Here is a 20,535-nt window from a genome sequence, read left to right as displayed (position 1 = left end):
CAGGGGAATAATATCGAGTCCAGGCGGGGATTGGATGGCTGCGGCGCATCGTGCTTCAGCCAGGTTTATTCATCCTGGTTTAAAATGACTCCTCTTTTATATTTGTCCGCATCGGTTAGAAAACAGAAGCGTGTCCTGGCAATATTGGACCGCTGATTGTTTTCCAGCATTAAAACCATTGAATAGAAGCAGCGTGACATAATTTGAGGGCATTTTTAGAGCACGCACATATGAAAAAGTCACTGAATAACTTTAACGTGGCGAGGCTGCCATACGCTTTATTTTCCCCAAAAGCGCCCTTAGAGTGTTGCACCATTTACCTGTCTTTTGAATGCCTGCATTTCCATATTTAGGCAATCATAAAAGCCATTAACATTTTCCAGTTGCACTGCGATGATGTTTGGTGCTGAAGCCCAGCAGGCAGTGGAGCTTATTCCCGACAACACCCCACCCACCATTGCCGACTCCTATAGGAGGCACAAAGCACTTTATGGACATTCATCCCTGGATGAGCGATCCGAGTGTGTACCCACACACACTTGCCGCCATTAAAAATGAACAAGGGCGAATACTTAATTGGGCGGCTCACAAATGAGCACAGCCTTAAAAACGGACCATTCCATCATCATGGAGGAATAAGTGAGGAAGATGTTCATGCAGGCATGTGTCCCTGCATGAAAAATACCTTGATAATTCTCTCAAATGGAGCAGCGGAGATAAATTGGACACTTACAAAGGCTCGGGCTATATCCAAGTTTGTCTGGAATCTCCTCTTCCTATATTTTATGGCTCTAAGTACGGTTTTTACTGCGGCATTGCACAAACACGCCATATTTTATCCATGGAGGTTTAATAGGATTAGTGATAAGTTTTATTGACCCAGCCAGTAATTAATGAGTTTTGAGATTGTTGGCTCTGAAATGTGACTTTATAAACTCAGATATTGGCACAAACTCGCATACCAAAGACATTTTGTGTTTCTTTGTTAAGAATCTAACTCTGAACACATCTCATACAGGAGAAAACTCCAAGAAGTCTCTTTGGAATAGCTGCCTGCGTGCAACCCATAGAGCTAAAACGGATGTGTACAGTTTTAGTATTAACTTCTCCTTATGCTTGTAATGAGCTAAAAGTCTGAGCTGGGCTCTCTGTGAACACTGGTTCCTTCAAATCGAGTCAGATAAATCTCTCACATTATCCCTTCACAAAGAACAAAGAGAATAGCAATCCATGAAATAAAATAGCTGTGAAAACTAATGTGTTTTATCTCGCAAAAGGAGCTAGCTGCGCGAGAGGCCGACCGGCGTATACAGTATGTGAAATGATGCGTCGCTCTCCTGAATGAGAGAGAAACTCCAAGTCGGCGTGGAGCTACGAGGGAGAGATTGCATGTCAAAAGATATGTTCCACAGTAATGGAGGAGTGTCTTGAGAGCTCATGAAATGATTCAGTGGTGAATCCATGCTCAAGTATTAATCAGATAGCACCCGGCTGGCTGTTTGAAGAACTGAAAAGAAACTCTCTTCACATACCGGGTCCCCCAGGACTACTTAAAGTGGAAACATTTGTGGAAGAAAAGATGAATTCGACCATTTCCTCACCAATATACCGAGGGAAAAAGGCATATCATTTCACGTATGAATACTGATTCTTGAACAATTTCCACCTCAAATAGAATGATGAAACGACGTGAAAGCAAATGTTTTATTGTTGTTGGCATAACAGTGGCTCGGTAAAAGAGTAACACAGTGATTACACACTTGTTTGAGCGCTTCAGAAAAGCAACACAGACCACAGATTGAGAGCATGGTGGGGACTACAGCGTACCCTCTTTTGCCCCGCAGGTGAAGTGCCCATATTGAGTTCCCGTGTAAATGGATTAAAATAGTGCAGAGGCTACTTAGTCTCTCTATCGCTAACGTGGCGCGGCACTGGTGGAACGACAGAAAGTCATTGTATTCCTCGTGTGAATGTTTTTAAGGCGTAATCATGGCTGCTTTGATTTCTCTTGTGACATTTAAGCTCCTCTGCTCTCATGAAGCCTTTTAGGAGGAAGGTGGCTTGTATCTTACATAGCGCCTTTGCAGGAAGTCTAAATATTTTTATAGCCTATCATGTGCGAAAAACACATGATAGCGATGCCGACTCCTGTATCGCTTTGAGTTTAGCCCTTATGGTAAAGAACAGCTTTGATTTTTGCTACACATTTCAGATTCTGCTCTCAAGTGAGTCACTGCACAAAGTGGGTACAGATTTTTCTCAAATTGAGTGCTTGTTTACCAAACAGCTATGTTAGATCAAATGGGCAGCAGTGTTTGCATTACACTGATATCTTCATACCAATTTAGTCGACAAGGTGATTGTTGAGTGTTGATACGAGATCTGCGGGGGGGGGGTCGTTGCTGCATATGTGACACAAGTACAAAGATTTATGTGTCATATATACTTAAAGAGCACAAGCTAGCTGTTTAGATTGCCACACTGGATGTTACTTAATTCCATCAGCCTGAAAGCTATTCAAGATTGAGTTCCTCCCTCAGAGGAAGGTTCCCATTGTTGCTGCTTATTCTTTAGCGCCTTCTCCAAACACGATTTGGAGAGAAAAAATTAAGCCGAGTGTTGCTACTGAAAAACTACCCCCACTAAGTGCAGGTGGCCGAGTATTCCTGAAGAGAAATGAAGACTTTTCACCAGGTCACAAAATCCCTTCAGGGTTTGGGACTGGCTCCGGCTGCTGGGTTCGCCCTTGTTCTTTTTTTTGTCTTAGCAGCAATTCATGCAAATCAGAGGCAACTGGGGGGAAAGGTGCTTTTTATTAGCACGAGGAGGTTGCATCTCGCTATAGCCATCGCTCCTTAATGCACGGAGAGGATTTGTCGTCATTCCCTGTCCTTTTTTGTCCTTGCATGCATTATTATTATTATTATTATTATTTTATTTTATTTTTTAAATTTTTATTTTTTTATGTCTCCATTCTGTTAATAATACATGAATGTCCTCTTTCCCTCCCCTTCCCTCTCCCCCCCTCTCCTCCCCTGTAGCAATTATTGAACCCACCACCACTAGTGCTGTCTCAAGCCCAGGTCAGTATATGTCACCATGCTGTACACCAAATCAGCAACGTGAGCCGCTGCCTCATACTAACCTGAGCTGAAAACCGCTCCTCCATCTCGATTTATTTCAGTTGGCTGGCTGGAGTGCCTGCTGGGTGTACAGCTTCACTGTATGTCTTTTATACTCTATATTTGCATTTATTCTTTTTTTAATCTTTTGTTTTGGGGATTTTTATTTTTTGGTAATTGTTTTTTTTTTTTTGGCTTCTTCAGTCTGGCTACATTATTCTTCTTGCAGCCTGTGCCATCACACTACCCCGCCCCCTTTTTTCTGCCATTACAACCCCGCCTCCCCCACCAGCACCCCCACTTGGATCAAATAGCGTCATCAAGTGGCTGCTCCATATTCCGTTGGGTCTGATGCTTTTCATAATGCTGATGGCTTCTTTCTCTCTTTCTCTCAACAACACTCTCCTGCTCCCCGCCACTCGCTAAATGTAGTATACATGAAAGGCAGTACACCGTCGGTGGTGAAGGGCCTGTGGTTGGTTTGTTGTTTGCAAGATGGAATCTCCGCTGCGCTTGTAGTTTTCTTCCCCCCATTCCAAAAGGAGAAAAAGGGAAAACTACCTCCCCCCCCTTTCTGTCTCTCTCGTAATATTCCTCAATCATTTCCCCCTACTTTCTCTCTCTGTTCTTTCCTCTTTAAAACAGTCCTCTGGCGCCGTGCCACCCTCTTTAACCTGATCTCCTCCTAGTGCTGTTGTCAGTGCTACACTGTCGACGTCGCCCTTATTTCCCCCTCCTCACTGCATTCTGCTGCTTCCACATTCCAGCCCAGAATAATCCCCTCTGCCTGGCCGTCTCTTCTCCCTCTCTAATGGTTTTAAGCAAGTCGCAGAATGTAATCTCTCATGGTGGTTACATTATTTATATATTTTTTTTTTTGCTTAATTGTGCTCATGTGCACAGAAGCACACTGGCACTAAAAGCTTTCTCTGACACAGATGCGCATTGTAGACGCTGAAATGAAAACATTCTGAAATATTCTGATGTGCCCAAATGCACCTGCACTTACAGTACATACTGTACTGTAATCACACGCGAGGATTCGTATTGCACGATTTATCTCCTAGGCAGTTCTCGTGACTTTTCACCCGGCTCTGTGGAAAGATGACATTCTCTACCTGTCTGTCTGAGCCAAATATAATTATCCATGGAGATTCTGTCAGATAACAAGTTAAAATAAGCTCAGCAGCAACAAACGGTCCTGGCATGGCCCTGAACTCTCATTTGATGTAATGCTAGCAGAACAAATGACAATTTCATGGTCCAAAGGAACACCGGTGGTTTCAATCGTGGAGATAAACTCTCTCAGTGAGCCACTGTTTTTGCTTTGTTCCAAGTTGTATTTGAAGTTAATTTCTCAATGCTGCCTTCACTAACTGGCTTGGTAAAGGGAATTATTTTAGATCCCAAACATTGTATAATTAAGTTTCATAATTATTATTTTTTTTACCAAGTTATTATCTGCTTTTATTTCCCCTATGAATGGGTTTGGGGAGATGTGGTCCCAAAATAAGAATGAAATTTCTTGTCTGTAAGGTAAAAGAATCCGAAGATCTGAAATGGGGGGAAATAAATAAATAAATCTCAGGCCCCACAGCACTTGGCAGTGTATGTTTCAGTCCATTGATCAAGGGCAAATGACAAAAACAAAATCAAATTACAAAGAGAAAACATTGTTAATAGGAAACATCCGTCACTGTGCTTTTATTTCTAACCTTGCTGGGCCAGTACTACTCTAATAAAAGTCGTCTCCAATGGGCCAAAAAAGCTATTGTGTAGGTTAATTAAATCCTATTTTTATGGTAGATGTTAGATTGTTTGACTCAGCACTTGTATAATCTGATATCCCACAGACACAGCTGTACACAAGCTTAGTTTCCCACTCAACAGGAAAACTTATGAAATATTTCTAAGCAAGATTTGGGATGTGAAATGACACCATTAGTCGCAAAAAGCTGCAGTTCCTTTAGCGCTGCTAAATAACAGCATGGACCTCTACGTGAATGATGCTCCATCCCTGATAAACATTGGAGCTCACATCTGCAAAACTAAATATATCATGGCTGAAATTCATAGAAGCAGGATTCACTTGGCTTAGTTGCCTTGTGTTCAGGAAAGCTGGTCAGTAACCCATTCATGGTTTATCCAGTGAGGACTGTCATACTGCGATGGGTCACTACTTGGTCTTCAGTATGATGTACTACAAAAGATCAAACAATCAAATGTCATGCCTGATGTTTTTGAGACAATAATTGTATCTTAAAAGCCTCAACCTTTTACATAATTGATTATACACCACAGTATACACAGTCTAAAACAAGGCAGCACGGTGGTACAGTGGTCAGCACTGTTTCCTCATAGCAAGAAGGTCCTGAGTTCAATGCCACCATTCTGCTGCTTCTGTGTGGAGTTTGCATGTTCTCCCTGTGTTTGTGCAGGTAGGTTCTCTCTGACTACTCCAGCTTCCTCCCAAAGACATAATAGGGGATAAGTTAATTGGAAACTCTACATTGTCCATAAGTATGAAGGCGAGCGTGAATGGTTGTCTGTGCCTATGTTAGCAACAGACTGCCGACATGTCCAGGGCGTACCCTGCGACCCTGAAGAAGGATAAGCGAATGGATGGATTTCTAAAACATCATGTTAATTAACTGAATGTTTTTAGAAGGACATTCAAATCTTTGGATGTTGACAGACAGATTTCCAAGATGCTATGTTTCTGCATTTATAATTCTATGTATTATGTGCATGGTAAGGCAAGTTTATTTATATAGCACAACAAGGTGATTCAAAGTGCTTTACAGAGACATTAAAAAACAAAAACAAATCAAAGCATGATTTAAAATTGATTAAAAAAAAGTAGATAAAATCAGTAGTTAAAATGTAAGTTTTGAAATTTAAGCTTAAAAGTGTGGATTTTGTGTTTTATTCAAATGCAGCTGAGAACAGGTGAGTCTTCAACCTGGATTTAAATAAACTGAGTGTTTCAGCTGATCTGAGGCTTTCTGGGAGTTTGTTCCAGATATAAGGAGCATAAAAGCTGAATGCAGCTTCTCCGTGTCTGGTTCTGACTCTGGGAACTGATAAAAGACCGGATCCAGATGACCTGAGGGATCTGGAAGGTTCATACTGGGTCAGGAGGTCACTGAGGTAGTTTGGTCCTAAACCATTCAGAGCTTTATAGACCAGCATCAGAACTTTAAAGTCTATCCTCTGACGGACAGGCAGCCAGTGTAAGGACCTCAGAGCTGGACTGATGTGGTCCACTTTTTTGGTCTTAGTGAGGACTCGAGCAGCAGAGTTCTGAATGAGCTGTAGTTGTCTGACTGATTTTTTAGGTAGACCTGTAAAGATGCTGTTACAGTAATCAAGCCTACTAAAGATGAATGCATGGACTGTAAGGTACAAGGACTGGACTGAAAATGAATGAAAAAGCAGCCAAAGTCCAAATAAAAACCTTCAGAAAGCCCAGAGAACTATTGTTTAAGACTACTGTGAAAAGGTCTGCATCCTCAAGACAGTACTGTATAATATGAAGATGCTACTGACTCACTACAAAAGCACATAACTGGGACTTTGTTTGGGTATATGATCAAACTGAACAGTTGGTGAGTGATAGGAGCAGATTGTAACACGATTCCTTTGGTAAATGTAACTAGTATTCTAACGTCTACACAGCTGTGTGAGCTGTAAGGCCTAGTATAACTGTACAGTTGTTGTTTACCACCACAAAAGCATCTTTGACCTTTGACTATTGAATTGCACCCATGGAGATCAATACAAATCATTTCATACTTTTATCTTATTTTTTCTTTACCTGTTTTATTATGTCATACAGATACATTCACATTTATCAGGTAACCACACGCACAAAGGGAAGCCATCTGTCTCTGCCTCTTGAGATGATGTTTTATGTACCGCACCGTGAAAGTTTATGCTGTGCAAAATGGTAATATACTATTTGGTGACAATCAAGGCCTTAAGCTTATTTTATCTTTAGCATATGGATCTGCATGCATTTACCCAAACAAAGCACTGCTCCAATTCTCTAAAGCAGCTGGCTTGGTGCCACCCTATCCTCCCAATGAAATGTAGATCTGAGATAAGAGTGTTTGCTCCCACAGGTTTTCACTACTGTTTATTCGGATCACTTGACTCTAAGAAAACAGTGTTCTTAACACTGTACTGAGCCGCATATCATGTCTTCATGAGGCAAGATGCACAACTGCTGCTGGTTCGAGGAGTACTGCATGCATTATACATAACCGAGGTACCTCACTCTAATTCCCAGGTGCCATGTTAACTTCCAAATAAACAAATTCAGGCGTGAGTGTAGCTAAGTGAACATGATTCACATACTGTTTGACTTTCTCTTTTATCCTCTTATTGGGGCCTAATTTTTCATGGTACATAATTTCCTTTTTTCTTGTTATCTGGTATAATTAAAACGAATTACAGAAAGAGGTAATGCCGATGCTTTCGCGTTTCTGGCATGTGAATCATTTATTTGACCGTCCTCCATTCCAGCATCAAGCTTTAGGAGATAGGGAGAGTGCTTTAATGAGTCTATGAAGGTTTATGTGTCTTGGAAGATAGTGGAGTAGGCTGTTAAAGTTTTCTGGGATTTATTCCCTGAAAATTTCTTGTATCTTTGCAGAACAAAGACTCAGATGAGGGTTCCTTTATAAAGATGTTTTCAAATTGGAAGTTTCAGCGGCTTAATGAAGACCATTTTCTGATTGATTTAGAGCAGGGCTAGGTCATATATCTTGCTTTATTCAAGGTCCAGAGCACAACATCAAAGAGATAATCTACCTCATTAAGTATTCTTCCAAAGTCCTCTAAAATACAAAAGTCACTCACTCAGCTCCCTGAGGTTCAGGGAGTTGTGTTAATCAAATTATTATAGTAAGCCTGTAAAGCTTCTCTAATGAAAGGATAGCTGGCTAATTTATGTCTGAAATTGGGGTAATGTCTTCTTTGGAAGATTACTTTAAACAAGGTTGAATGTGCTTTTGCTCTTTGAGTTTCCTATTTCATCTGATGCTGACGCAAGCAAGACTCTAAGGAAGATTTTGTTTATGTTACACTCTACAAATACACAACTTGGCATTTTTCTCTTAAGTTCTAAATTAATATTTTCTCTTGGCCATCACTTTGTAAATATTAGATTAACTCTAACTGAAGAAGCCCATAAGCACATCCAGCCTGTCTTTGAATCTATATATAGTACTTCTTTGGTGATTTTGTCAGCGTATGACTTTTACTAACTTAAGCATAAAAAATGGTGCGCATTTGGTTTAGTACCTTATTTTTTATACAAATATTTGCCCTTAGGGGAGGCAAAAAGAATTACAAAGTAAAATTGTATGTGCAGATTTAGTTTCCCTTCTGAGATGGAGTATTAGTTGCTATCAGCTGTAGGCTTTATAACAAAGGCAGTAGGTTTTTTGTTTTTGTACATGCACAGGTTAACTGTGTATCACAGTTTTTCCCCCTGAATATACTACCGGGCTGCCCTGCTCCTTTGCCCTGCAGCAGTGCATACTAAATTCTCGCAATATATTCTGAAACATATGCTCCAGCATATGCTCGATGCCCACACGGACGACTAGAATGCTGATCATTGCATCATAACCTCAGTACTAGGCCATCCTAAAAGTACTGGGATACCTAGGAAACAAAAGTTATGTATTCAAATGAGTCATAAAAGAAAAATTTGAAACAAAGTTGCAGATTTCTTTCACCTCAGCACACAATAATAGGTTTCTGATGCCACAATATGCCTTTAATTTCCACTAGGATTATTTCTGACGGCATGCAGGAGAACACTGATACTTAGAGATTGATATTGGATTTCTTGAATGTCATTGGACAAGTTGAATAGATCTGCCTGTCCTTTGTTTAGTCCCAGACAAAGTCAATCACACTAATCATTCATTACACATCATCGGTTAGATAACACGGTCTTCATCTGCTCTACGGCACCTCTCAAACTAAACCAGCTTTACTTTCCATATGTTGTATTTTTAGCAGTGAAGCAATGTGACACTGTAAGCCGGTTGAAAAGAATCAGGTAACTGATATAAAAAAGGCCTTTTTCCTCCTTCCCTTGGCATTAAATCCAGAGACTGCAGAGACTCTACCACCTCCCTGCTTCTGCAAACCTCAAAGCTCCATAAATCAACCACAGACAAAGTTCCTGAACTTGCACTCAGATAAAACCCATACTGAGATGCTGTGTGTTTTTTTCCTGTTGCTCAGAGGTAGGTATTGTAGACTTTATGGATAAAGTCCTCATCCTGAGGTGAACTACGCCGGATTGCTCAGTATGTGAAACTGCTGTTCTAACAAATAGCACACATGCACACAGTTCAATTACACGTCTGTAGTCAGACGTAGGAGCCAGAAGTGCTGAAGTTCAGTTGTGTCAAGTGACAATTAAAATATAGTCACCAGTTTGACTGCTGTCTACTTGGGTTTGTGAGTCATACCAAGCTAATGACTGCATTAATACATTGCACTTATGAAATATTCAGCAGGATGGAGTATCTCCCACTGTTAAACCTACATTGGAGTGTGCTATGAGTGTGACTGGTAGTGTAAATCCTAGAGCACTGGGCTTGTTGAGACCACATTTTAGTGTGTTAAACCTTTACAGTAAACAGCCCTGCCTCTACTTTACCCAGCATGCCTGGTGTCAGACACACTGAGCTACCCACAGATAATCCTTTTTGGCAGCGCATTTTCTGCTAGCCTTATCAGTTGTGTGGTGGCGAGATCAGGAACCGTGCTCTGCTCCTGCAACGCACTGCCACCCCCAACTCCTGTCCCGTACAGTTTGTTTTGAGGTGTTATGCTGACCTTCAATTTTACTGACCTCTGGAAGGGCCTGATAAGCAGATGGCATGTCATCTATCACGCTTGACCCCCCGATCCCGGAACAATGTAAATAGATCGGGAGTTTTGTCCTGCGAAACTGGAAGCCTGTGAGCTTCCTCGCTCAGAAACCTGTTGTTTCAGTAAACATTTTAAAAACACGTGAGATAGGCTCGACAAATAAAACCTCCATCTCCTCCTCTGATAAAACAGAAATTCTATAATGTCTAATGAAAAGAAAACAGGGACTCAAAAGCTACCAGTGAGTGCATGTAAACACTAAATTATACAGGATATATCCAGCGCTGAGGAAGGCTGAGTTTATAACTCTTCTCGGCTTTATTGCATTATCTTCTGAAATGTCAAAGTGTGCTAGGGTTGCCAGAGTTTATCCATTTGATCAACAGTTCCCTTGCCTTCTGACAACACATGCATTACCATAGTGTAGTGTAGTGTAGTGTAGAGCATATGTTTTCAGGAAATGAAAGCCATTACTTTGATATTATAATAGCACACGATGCGATTGCCTTGTGATCTTCTGTTTTCTCTCTGTAATTTCCTAAATGAGTATTAATCAGGGGAAGTGTTATTTTTTGTTGTTTGGCTGATTGGTACTCCGTTGTTTGTGTGATATTAGTCATTACAGGCTAGGTTTTGTTTTGCTGTGGCTGCCTGGGCTTTTTATTACTGTGCCCTAAAACACATTCTGAGTGCTAATGCTGATTAGTTAAATGTGGGAGATACCGACAATGAAATTGATTTTGTGTTTTACTGTGCTGAGAAGTGTGCTCTAAAACAAAGTGATGGCTCTTTCTCCTTGTTTGCTTTTGGTTAACTGATTATGAAACACTTAAGACATGCTTCAAAAAAAGAAACCTTTTATAATCTGAGGAAAAACAATTATTAATATTGATCGCACACCGTTTGTTACAAATTAAACACAGGGCAATTCTTGGATGGACAGACGAGTCCACACTGGTGAAGGGACACCTCATACATCTATTGGGAACCTTCAATGCCAGTGGAGTAAATGTGGCGTGTATGTCATTTGCTTTAATTAATTCTAACCCCGACATTTTCCTAAAATTAAGCAATTAAGCAACCATGTTGACATAATAGCATTACACAGTTGTTGCAGATTTGTCCGCTGCACATCCGTAATTCGACTCTGTGAGTTTGGAGGCTGCTTGAGTGCAGTGAACTCATGTTTTAAACTTTGTTGCATGACATGTTATCCTGCTGGAAGCAGCTATCTAAAGATGTTACACTGTTGTCATAAAGAGATGCAACAATACTTGGGTAGGCTGTGATGTTTAAACACACTTCAGTTGTACTAAGGTGCTCAAAGTGTGCCAAGAAAATAAATACCCCCCATTGTTACAGCATTGGTAGCAGGCAGGGTGGATCCATGCTTTCATGTTGTTGTTTTTAAGCTTATTACTGAATGTTGCAGCAGTAACTGAGACTCACCAGACTGGGCTTTTTCCAATTTTCTGTTACTTTTGGTTAGCCTGCACGGATTATAGCATCCATTTCCTTTTTTTAGCTGAGAGAAGCGGCACTCGGTGTGGTCTTTTGCTACCGAAGCCCATCTACTTCAAGGTTTGACATGTTTTGTATTCAGAGATCATCTTCTGCATACCTTGGTTGTGTCGAGTGGTTATTTGTGCTACTTTCCTATTATCTCTGGCCATTCTCTTCTGGCCTATGATATCAACGAGGCATTTTCAGCCAGTGAACTGTTGCTCATTGGATATTTTTCCTCGTTATACCCTCTCTGTAAACCCCAGAGATGGTTGTGTGGGAAAATCCAAGCAGATCAGCATTTTTTGATACACCAGCTCGTATGGCACCAACAACCCTGCCAAAGTCACTGTTCTAATGCTCAGTTTGAACGTAAGCAGGCTGTCTTGACCATGTCCACATGACTAAATGCATTAAGTAGCCCAACCAGGGTCCCCTATGGTAAGTAAGGTCCACCGTGCTACCTAAGAATATGAGTGAGAGACATAGTCAAATGATTTCTATATAATATATATGAGAAAATGCACTGCAAAGGCAATTATGCAATCATACAAATAATCGTACAGTCTAAGCTAGAGTTCTGCAATCACGCACGTGTACTAAATTTAAACTCTTTAAATTTGGAGACGTCTCAGAGGGAGCCTGTTTTAGCAGTAATGCAATATTTTTCTGACTCTAGGCTCTCAGACAGCATTGCCAAAACATTTTCAGCTCACACAAAGGGCTTTTTACCTCTCCTCTTCCCTATCTTAACTACATAAACAGATTATTATCCATATTTCATGGACCTTAACCTTCACCATTCCCCTCTGCCCCCTGCAAAGACTCATTTTCAGGCTTGCCTTTCACCTATTTGTCAGTCTCTGATTTAAATGGCCGTGCTGCCCTCCCCTTCTGTCAGCAGATTATTTTACTTATCCCACATTTCTCTCACCGAGTCTCTCTGTCCCTGCCTCTCTTTCACACAGCGTTGTTCCCTTGCTCCCACATGCACCGCTTTTCTCTCTGCCTCTGATTATCTCTCCCATTTTGCATCTCCTCAGGAGTGCCGGCCATTAAATTCAAACCTGGTCATGCTGTCAGTCCCACACACACGGAGAAGAAACACAGCGGCGCTCACTTAAACAACTGTCTCGAGAAGAGCGAGAAAACTATTTTACAGACTTCTCCCTGTATTCATCTTTCATGGATATTTCTCTGTATTTGCAATGATAATATTGGAGGTGGATATTAAAACTGAGACCTGTCAGAGCCTTTTCCCAGTTTTTAAGTTGTGCCAAAGAATCTTCTTTCTTTCATGTGTTTCTTCCCATCTCGTATTTGAGTTCTTGTTGGAGGCAGTGCTTTTATCCCTGTCGCTGTCACTTATATTTTTTTTTCTGGTATAACTTTTCAGAGTTTGCAGATCACCAAATCTCACACATCTCTACGCTGTACCCAGAAGATCAAAGCACATTATGCATTGTAGCGCTTTCAGGTCCGCGACATCCTTCCCAGTTTTTGATGTTGTATTTACAAAACCTCCATTCCTGCTCTTGAGTAAAAAGTTCTGCAAATAAGCAGAAAGGACCACAAAGGGAAGCTGCTGTTAAAGGGACGTTGAAAATGGGGTTTTTTGTCAATTTAAATCTCTTTCCAACTTTAATTGGCACTCTCACCGCTGCAGTGGGGGTGATTAATAAGACAATTCAGTTGGAAAGATGAGTTTTGGCGCTCCCAACAACAGACAGGACCGTGCCGTTGCTGTGTGAGAGCTGGAGCAGAAAATGGATAGTCATTTCCTTTTATGACCACAAAAGGCTGCTGTAGAGATTCAGTCTTGGTCTATAATTGAGACACCAGGGTATATTCTCTTTCTGGACAGACTCTAATGGTTAGTGCATTAAGGAGGATGATTGAAGAAAGCCACACACTTACAGTAGAGGCCGCGGTAAATCAGAAAAGATGGCTTTCTGGCCAATTTGTAGATTGCAGTGGGTTCACACTGTGCAGTGCTTTAGGTCTTCCCTCTCTCTCATCTTTGGTGAGTGCACTCTTCAGCAGAGTTAAATGGGCATAATTTTGAGGTACAGGAGAGAACACTTTTAGTAGTAATGGAGAGAAAGCTTTGGACATGTTGTCATTGCCCTTGGAAATATAGCAAATGCGCTCTTCAGGCTCGCTCACTTCTCAGGAGGCTCTTCGCTGCATCACGCTCACTTTTGGGGTTCTTGAGGAACGAGTTGAGGAAGTAGCTTTGCTTAAGAGATCCGCAGACCTGCGGGCTCACGCTGCATACTCCTGCTAATCCAATAAAGCCTCATGCAGATGTCATTCCTAAACTCTGGGTGTTTGAGCAGTTGTCTTTGTCCTATAGTTTATTCTCACAGAATCTAAAACACAGGCATTTAAATTTAACCCTGATCACTTACCGCTGTTCCTGCTCAATTAAGCGTGCTGCTGTGCTCACCAGTGCATGCTGTGTTGTCTGCAATGTTGCATTTCACTGTGTTATAACAGCTCTGCTTTGGCATCTCTGGGATTTTAATGATGACCCTAAACAGGCACTTACCGAAGTGGCTTATTGAAGCAAATCAGAGCCAATGGAACACTGCATCCCCATCCGCAGGCACTGATACTGTCACATTAAAATTAGCCATTGCTTTTTAAGAGTCTGAGATGAAAACACGAGACACTATGAGAGATTACTCAAGAATATGTTTCCATGTCTGTATTATTTTGCAGATATATAAATGTTAAACCTTTGACCACGACGGTGAGGCGATAAGGTGGCTCTAATATGCTGGAGGCGCATTTTGCTGGTGCGATTTAGCTTTACTTGTCCCCAGAGAGGGAAGGGTCACTTTAAATCAATACAAAGTTAGTCTAATTAAATGGCTTAGGTATGAAAATGATTTAAAATCATGCATTTTCCACTCCACCACTTCAGTTCCAGAGACTTATTGAATCGGTACCAAGGGGCACTGAAGCTGTCTAGCAGCACAAGGTGGCTCAACACCTTGCTAAGACACTTGATGTCAGCTCTCCCTTTAATTTGTCACCCGTCCGTGTGTGACAGCTGTCTTCTGCAAGATTACAGGTCATGTGATCGTGCCAGGGTGGTTTTGTCTTCGTTGCCAACTGCCCCGATAAACCTCAGGAACTCTGCCCACCCATGACATGTCTTCTTCCCCTGTATTTAAATTCTAGAGAGACTGGTGCCTATATGTCACTCCATGATAAGTGCTAGGAATTACACAGTTCCTCGCTTGCCCAATTTAAACAACCCCTGCTGACATTGGCAGAGGAAGAAGCCTGAGGAGTAAAGATACTGTGCCCACTGCTTCTAAAAGAAAACCTATGCTCAACCCTTGCATCCAAAATTTTCAAAGAAATCATTATTTGAAGACTGGCTTCAGTTGTATAAATCAAACATAGAGGCATAATGATATGGAGATGCGTTTTAGCTGCTGTTCTGTTGTTGTTAGGTCTGATGCTGAATAATTTTCTCCCCTGTTTAATTCAGCAAGCAGATTAGTGATGCAGGGAAATGTTCCTGCTGTTCTTTAGTTGCATTTCTCCACAATAAATTAGCCATATTTTGTTAATTTGTGTATATTGATATTGTGCATTATGCATTTAACAAAGGCTAATCTATATTATTAACTACTTGCTGTTTCGAGGGAGGCTGTATGATGGTTCAAATGACATAAAGTTGTTAATTACCAGATATTTAGCAATGTGGACTTCTCCACAATAATCTCCACAATCTTCTTCAAATATCCACATATAAACCAAACATTCATATGTGGTCATTTTATCTTTTAAACAGTCTCTCAGTGGAGTTATCAGATAGTTACATTGTTGCTATTCTTACCTATGATGCCAGCCTTAATCTTAATCAGTTTCAGTTTTATTTATAAAGCTCCAAGTCACAGTAACAGTTGCCTCACGGGACTTTGTACTGTAAGATAAAGACCCTACAACAATACAGAGAAACCCCCAAGAATCAGATGACCCCTTATGAGCAAGAACCTGGTGAAAGTGGGAAGGAAAAACTCCCTCTTGACAGGAAGAAACCTCCAGCAGAACCAGTCTAAGGGAGGGGTAGCCATCTGGCGCAACCGGCCGGGGATGAGAGGAGGGAAACACAACACCTTATAATGTTCACATATAAAGTGTTCATCAAAGTGGTTTTAACAGGAACTGCAGTTTTGGCATGAAATGGTGGGTAAACAGGTCTTTACCATCATCAGGCTTTGCGATGACAATAATGAAAGCGCTTTGCTGTAAAAAGAGTTTCCTCTATTTACCTGCTATTTCACAGCAAAATAGCTGATGTAAAATTGGTCATTTAATACTCCTGTTGTGTTGACTTGCAAATGCTATGGCTGGCTCCTAGCAAAGTGTTACACACCCAAATGTAACTGAGTTTATTCATATGCATACACATGATGCATACTTTTGATAAGGGAAGCTATGAAAGTGTCCAGTCAGTTTGATATCACCCTGGCCCCTCGAGCTTTTTTCTCATCCATGCACTGCGTTGCACCTTGGTACAGGAGGAAAAGGAGGAAATCCTTAAGAAACCTTCCTGTGGGTGTAACAGATTTGTTCGGGGCTCACCTGAGTTCAGCTCAGCTTTGTTCTCTGCTCACTTTGTAAATTGAACTCTAAGTCCTACTACAACACTTGCATGAAAATGCTTGTCAGCCATCAGAGATGTGACTGTACTGGCTACTGATTTGCATTTCATATAGCTTTGACTGAGACAGAACTCAACCCCTGTTAATCACAGCAGCCCGGAGACAAACAGATCTAAATGTACTTGGTTTCTACTTTGTATGCATGATCATACAGGAGGAAATGTAACAGGAGGCTTCACTAGTGCTGTTCTTCAGTAGGGCTTTGCACACCTTGCTTCCTTTTCCACAGTGAACGATTTCTAAATGAATCCCGGTGACTTTCTGCACTTGTTTCACCTTCAACGACACGGTGTTATCGATTATGTGGACCCATACTGGGTGTCCTTATGACAGAGCAAAGAGTTTAGTCCATAGTCCTCTCAAATCACACTCCAGACACCTTTCCCTCATCTTTTCTTTAATTTGTTTTTTGTCAAGTTTGATGTCTTCAGTGTTGCCCCTCTGCCCTCTCAGGATTAACTGCTGTGGAGTGGTTTGGTTTTTTTTTTGTTTTTTTTTTTGCTCTTTCAGACAATTATCTCTGAGAGGCCTGGACAAAGAGTCCCTCTCTTCATGACAATTTCACCTACCTTTAAACCAACCCACACTGCCCATCACCCATTAAATAGCACTTACTCTTGTCTATTTGAAAACACACTAAATCACACACAGAGGCAACCCTAAAGCTCTTTTCCATTTCTGTCTTTTATGTTATTGAAACTGTCTGGACCCTCTCCTAAGTTCATCAAGCCCACGCGCGTCGTTTCAATTGCTGTCGTGAGCCTCTGGAAAATTCTCTCAGTCATCCCATCCACAAATGACAGTATCTATACTGAAGCGCCCATTAAAAGCGGAGCATTTGCATCGCCTCTCCGTCAGTTACCCCCTCCTCGATAGTCTTTAAATTCTTTTCATTGACAAACCACACCTTGAAGACCTTGGAGGTTTTTAAACGCGGTTAGAAAAGGTCATGACATTCAGAAATGGCATCCTCTTTGGGGAAATGGCTTGGATGTCTGACCGTTAAATAAGGTTAGTTCTATCGGCTCGATTTCTAAGCAGCTTGGCATCTTCTGCATCGCTAAAAAGTGGTCATTTCTCTGCCAGTACTGAAGGCTTTCTGCACAACTTGGAGTGGTTTCACTCTGTGTTATGGCTAATAAAGCAGAACAGCCCCCACACACATATGGAGACACATAGTATATAAGCACGTATATGCTGAGTATGCTCCCACTTGGTTGTGGTGGTGAGTGTAGGGATGGATGCATTAGCGCTGGATGGCTGGGGGGGTTGTTTCTGACAATTAATGATATACACGCTTTTGTTCACACACACACGCACACACACACAGACAAATCAAACCCCCTGCATACACAACTTTTTTTGCATCCCGCACAGCTCATTGCTATCTCAGTTCCCCACTCTCCTGCGCTCAGTTCTTCTTCCCATGAAACAGAGGAATTGAAATGCAAGAGCTTAAGGGTAAAGCCTCGAAGGACGCAAACAGAAACCATTAACCCTTTACTTTTCCTTTGGCCTTGAAACTGATGAGTTATTCAGGGTTTTTGACAAGGATCCACCCTCTTCCCATCGACTAATAATGAAGAAAGGTCGATGAACGTGCTGCTGAGAGATGCCTTTGGCAAAATAATCTCAGGACTCAATGCACCAAGGGTCGTAACGGCCTCTGAAGTGATAAACGGTCCTTTATTATCCAAGTACCCCGTATAACGTGCTTGAAACAATCAATGGGCTGAGCTACTCACGAGTCTGAGTCCTGTCACCGCTGACACTGTTAATTAGCACCAAAGAATCTCAGGCGCTTTTGTCTGAGCACATTTAAAAGGAGACGGGAGGATTAGACCATTTTGCTTAACATTTGTTATTCCTAATGCCATCTAGCATGTGGAGATCTCAGTGATGGTGGGTGGCTCCCCGTGGGCCGCCACAGATCCGTATCCCAACATGAAACAGCAGAAAATGACTGGAAGGAAGCCCGTATGCCTCTCACCAGCACAGGGAGGAATATTAGCACAGAATGAGACGAATATTGCCTTCTCCTAGAGTTGTCCATTTGCATATCACTAGTGACACTAGTGTGTCTTTTGATTGTTTGTTGGCATTTGGATGATTGATGTGTGTTTTGATATCTGGCAAACCCTTTCTTTGCTACACACCTTAATTTATTCTGCACCACAGTAGAGACGAGACAAAGTGATAGACGACGCGAGAATTTCATTCTGTTCTTTTCAAGTATATCCTAAGGATCAGTGCTGCAGGCATATATTAAACCGAGTCTGATATCTGACACCCTGTTTGTCAAAATATACAGATTTGATAAACTAACAGTAACTAGAAAAGAGTGTTATGCAACACAGTTATTTGTAGAGCCCTGGTTGCTGGCAGTAGGTCATATTCTGTGAGTAACGTCCTACAGGACTCCGTTAGAAGTGTTCTCTCTTTGTTATTGTGGAACCGCCACCCTGAAACACTAATATTTATTCATAGCACGACAGTCAATCATATCTTTGCACTTTATTCACAAGCTTCACAGAAAGAAATAGAAAATATAATTCAACATCTTAAAAAAGTAATATTCAAACTTTTTGTGCAAGAACTATAAAAAGTTGAAATTATAAAGTAAAAAAAAATAACGAAGTTTGGATTTTAAATTTGGATCTGAAGAATTAAAATAGCAGCTACATATGTCATTAATCTGTCAGATGTCATTAAGGAACAGATAGGTGTCAGATTTAACTTGCTACAAGAGATAACTATATTAAACAATGACATCTTTTATTCTGTGCAACAACATACACTCACCAGCTACTCGCAAAAGCTGGGTAGGACCTCGTTTGGCTTCGTTCCTTTGAGACTTTGCCCTGCCCACCCACCACGCCCTTTTTTTGTACATCCATAATGGAATGGATCCATTCCACCACATCCCAAACATGCTTAATTGTATTAAGATCTGGTGGCTGTAAAGGCCATTTGAGTACAGTGAGCTTACTGTCATCTAAGTCATGTTTCATCATCAGTTTGAGCTGGATTGAGTTTTGTGGCGTGGTGTGCTATCCTGCTGGAAGCATGGGTACACTGTGGTTATAAAGGGATGGACTTGGTCAGTGACAATACTCAGGTAGGTTGTGACATTTAAACAACATCGGCTGTACTAAAGGGACAAAAGTGTGCAAGAAAATATCCCCACACCATTACATCCCCACCAGCAGCCTGAACCGTTGAGCCAGGATGGATCTGTGCTTTCATGTTGTTTACACCAGATTCTGACCCTACCATCCAAATGCTGCAGCAGAAATCGAGACCCATTATTCCAGGCAACATTTTTCCAATTTTCTGTTGTCTAATTTTAGTGTGCGAATTGTAGCCGCAGTTTCCTGTTTGTAGCTGAGAGGAGTAGCACTCAATGTGGTCTTTTGTCGTTATAGCACTTCTACTTCAAGATTGGACATGTTGAACATTCAAAGATGATCTTCTGCACACCTTGGTTGTATAAAGTGGTTATTTGAGTTATTTTTGCCTTTCTATCAGCTCGAAGCAGTCTGGCCATTCTCCTCTGACCTCTGACATCAACAAAGTGTTTTCACCCAGCAAACTGCAGCTCACTGGATATTTGCTCCCTTTTGGACCATTCTCTGTAAACCCTAGAGATGGCTGTGTGGAAGAAGCCCAGTAGGTCAGCAGTTTCTGAACTACACAGACAAGCTGGGGCTTGTACAAGCAACCGTGCCACATTCAAAGTCACTTAAATCCCTTTTCTTTCCCACTCTGATGCACGCTTTGAACTTCAGCAGGTCATTTTGACCATGTCTGCACACCTAAAAGCATATTTGTGTTATAAAGTTGGTGAACAGACGTGTTTTTCTTTTTTGGATAAATACCTCTCAGCCTAAATGTTACCCTTATAGTGACTGTGTGGACACATATGGACAGGTCAAACACAAGGCAGTTCTAAATAAAGAGTTTTTACTACAGATTGATTTCTGGTACACAGCAAACAGTCCAAAAAATCTGGCAGAGACATTTTTAACATTTACAAAAACACAAGAAACAATTGTTGATTACCACTAGGAAAACATGAGGGAAATGGCTGGAACGCTAGACATAAAAGTCAGCACAGGGGAAAAGTAACACAGAGACTACAAACACAAGAAGAATAAGATGATAATTAGGTAATCACACAGGTGGGAAAAGGGCCCAGGAAGTTAAGTATCTGCAATTAGACCAAAGAGAAAAGTTGTTTCATGACAAAACATTGACAAAAAAGCAGAAACATGAAAGCGGACCAGGAATGAAAAAAACCCAAATGTGTTCCTGATACATTTCAG

General features: G+C 41.2%; 1 protein-coding gene across 2 annotated transcripts in view; it reads left to right on the top strand.

Moving 5' to 3' along the window:
• Positions 1-20,535, top strand: part of negr1 (neuronal growth regulator 1) — a 165,360-nt gene that overhangs the window by 131,346 nt on the left and 13,479 nt on the right. Inside the window, exon 7 of one of the 2 annotated variants that reach the window (XM_026142484.2) lies at positions 3,042-3,083. The exons of the other annotated variant lie outside the window; for it this stretch is intronic. Coding sequence (XP_025998269.1) covers positions 3,042-3,083 — 42 coding nt within the window. The remainder of the gene's footprint in view (positions 1-3,041; positions 3,084-20,535) is intronic. 2 annotated transcript variants of the gene reach the window in all.

The sequence above is a fragment of the Astatotilapia calliptera genome, chromosome 15 (genome assembly GCF_964374335.1).
Source record: "Astatotilapia calliptera chromosome 15, fAstCal68.1, whole genome shotgun sequence".
NCBI lineage: Eukaryota > Metazoa > Chordata > Actinopteri > Cichliformes > Cichlidae > Astatotilapia > Astatotilapia calliptera.
This window is presented reverse-complemented; position numbering and strand designations above follow the sequence as displayed.